Here is a 2,555-nt window from a genome sequence, read left to right on the forward strand (position 1 = left end):
CAATCCCTGATCAAACCTCCAAAAGTATGTGTGGGGGAGTGAAAGAGAGAAGGGGAGCCATCCCAAGGCTTCAGGCTGTCGGGGGGGGGGGGGGGGGAGACCTACATTCTGCAAAATCACATTACCATCTAGGAAACACACAACTTATGTACATGCTTGGACTCCACAGACTGTGATCCTCCAGCATCAAAAACACACATGCAAGCATGTGCACACGCACACACGACACATGGCCTCCCAATTGTGGACCCCCCCCACCTCCCCAGCCCCACATGCTAAAAGCCAAGGATATCGGAAGATGCGCTTCAGCTGGTCATCCACATCATTGCCTGGGAAGAGGGGCCGCCCAGCATTTGCTAGCTCTGCCGGAGGGAAGGAAGAGATCATCATCAGCACCTCAAGAGTCCAGCCAGGGCTGGTTCTGCCCAGGGGGGCACCGTCTACCATCCTTGGTGCCCCATTGCCCACAGGGGAGGGCCGCATTACCTGCAAAGATGCATCCGGCTGACCACATGTCTATGGAGGTGGAGTAGAGCTTGGCCCCAAAAAGGACGTCTGGAGGACGGTACCAGAGTGTCACCACCTGCAGGGAAGGAAGGGCAGAAGAGAGCAGGGGCAAACCCTTCTGGAGCCCTCCCCATGGCTGCCTGTGGGGCCAAGAGCCACCCAAGGACAGTGGCCCCTGCATACCTTCAGAGTGCACTTCATAGCGGGCAGAGCTCAATGGGCATGTGTGGACAGGAGAGGCTAGCCCCCCCTCCCATGAAATTAAAAGACCACCTGTGGGATTTGGGAAGGGGGTCCATCGCTCCAGCCCTCCTTAGGACAGAGTAAAAACATGGGAGGGGGAGGCTCATCCATGCTGAGATGCTGGAAGCAGAAGGTTCTCCCTTGTTGACTCCACAGAATGATGTACCTCCTTCTTTCTTCACAAACCCCCCCCCCCCCCCCCAAGAGCCTTAATTCCCCATAGGAGCAGTAAAGCATCCTTACTCACATTTGCACCCTCAGTGAAAAGTGGGTGAACTTGACATTCATGACACCCCACCACCAAAAAAGAAATGGGGAACAGCCAGCAGATTCCCCATATGTCAGGAATCTTTCAGGACGATTGTTGCTCTGCTCACCTCAGCCGAGTAGCACCGCACAGGGATGCCAAAGGCCCGGGCCAGCCCAAAGTCCGCCAGTTTCAGCTCCCCATTCTGCAAGCAAAGGCACCGGTTGGCACTGCCAGGGGAACCGCACAATGCTTGGAAAGGCAGAAGGGGCTCCCACGCTCTTCCAGGGCCAAAGACTCACCCGGTTGATCAGTAGATTCTGGGGCTTCAGGTCTCGGTGCAAAACATTCCGGCTGTGGCAAAAGGCCAGGCCCTTCAGCAGCTGGTACATGAAAGACTGTGGAGAGGAGGCCAGAAGGTGCTGTGGCTCCAAAACCCACAACAACAGCTTCACCGATGCCACCCATTTGCCAACGCAACCCACTGCCCCCTGCCCCATCTCACTCACCTTGACAATTTCAGGATCCAGGTCCCCATTGCAGCTGTCAAAGTATTTCTTCAGATCCTGGAAGGAGCAAATATAAAGATAATAATAACTTGGAAAGCGGGATATAAACAAATATAATAATAGTGATGATGATGATGATGATGATGAGTCGGTAGTCACGGTACAGAGAGAGAGTGGGCAACCTGGACGGCCCCTCTGCAGTTCACCCTCTCCCTGGGAATTTGTAGCCACAGGTCATCCCAAGAGACCCCATGGCGGCCGGTGCTGCAGGGATGGGGAATCCGCTCCTGAAATGGCCGTTGCTCCTCCTCCTGCCCAAGGGATCAGGTCCAGCAATGCCAGGAGGGATCACCCACACCTGGGCAATGGGGGCAGCGGCTGCCCCTGGACCACCAACCCAGGAGCTGCTCATCAGGGGGGCTGGGGCTGTAGGTTATGGATGGAGGGCGGTGGCAAAATAAATGCATAGCCCCCCACAAGTATTCTGCCCACTTGCAATTAAATATTCATCCAGCGTTAAACATCTAGTGTGGCAGTGACTTAACCCTTCAGCTGATCATTTAGAAATACGGTTTAGGCATCCAAAGATGTGGGGCAGACCAGGGACTAAAGACACAGCAAGCAAAAGAGGACGGGGTCCGGGAGGGAACAACGTTCATGGTCTCACTCTTTGCAATGCTAGAAATTTCAGGAGTGGAGGAAGATTTCATTCGGGAGGCACTTCCCCCTCCTCAACAGCTACACTTCTGGGCCAGACAGATTCATGGAAGAAGTGCCTCCAGTCTGGAAGAGGGAACCCCAAGGGCCACCCAGTTGAACCCACCGCCAGACAGCAATTCCTGGCCAAATGACCCGCTGCGGCAGCTGTGTGCTTCTCCTCCAGGGAGAAGGCACAGAGTCACCCCCTGGGAGCCATGAGGAGGGTGGGCCACAGCACCCATGCCCTGCTTGTGGGCTTCCCATGCGGGGGTCTCATCAGGCGCCTGTGGGAGCAGAACCCTCCACAGCATTTTATCCATCTCAGAAAGAAAGGTCCAAACGCTGCCGCC

The 2,555-nt window shown here is 55.4% G+C and overlaps 1 protein-coding gene across 1 annotated transcript; it reads right to left on the minus strand.

The window, feature by feature from the left end:
- Positions 1-10: 10 nt before the first annotated feature.
- LOC121918383 (cyclin-dependent-like kinase 5) lies at positions 11-2,497 on the minus strand. Its single transcript, XM_042444439.1, has 5 exons — positions 1,507-2,497; positions 1,300-1,395; positions 1,128-1,202; positions 487-583; positions 11-362 (listed from the first exon to the last, which is right to left on the minus strand). Exons 2-5 carry the CDS (start codon positions 1,387-1,389, stop codon positions 187-189), a joined length of 438 nt encoding a protein of 145 aa, XP_042300373.1. The 5' UTR covers positions 1,390-1,395; positions 1,507-2,497; the 3' UTR covers positions 11-186.
- Positions 2,498-2,555: the final 58 nt, after the last annotated feature.

This window comes from Sceloporus undulatus, unplaced genomic scaffold (assembly GCF_019175285.1).
Source record: "Sceloporus undulatus isolate JIND9_A2432 ecotype Alabama unplaced genomic scaffold, SceUnd_v1.1 scaffold_9963, whole genome shotgun sequence".
In the NCBI taxonomy this organism is placed as follows: Eukaryota; Metazoa; Chordata; class Lepidosauria; order Squamata; family Phrynosomatidae; genus Sceloporus; species Sceloporus undulatus.

What these genes read in the sequence shown, in the direction of transcription:
- LOC121918383 (XM_042444439.1), bottom strand. Translation starts at nt 1,389, where the DNA reads ATGTACCAGCTGCTGAAGGGCCTGGCCTTTTGCCACAGCCGGAATGTT. An exon ending in TGCGGTGCTACTCGGCTGAG is followed by an intron (nt 584 to 1,127) that starts GTGAGCAGAGCA and finishes CCTTCCCTGCAG; the next exon opens with GTGGTGACACTCTGGTACCG. An exon ending in AGCCGGATGCATCTTTGCAG is followed by an intron (nt 363 to 486) that starts GTAATGCGGCCC and finishes TCCCTCCGGCAG; the next exon opens with AGCTAGCAAATGCTGGGCGG.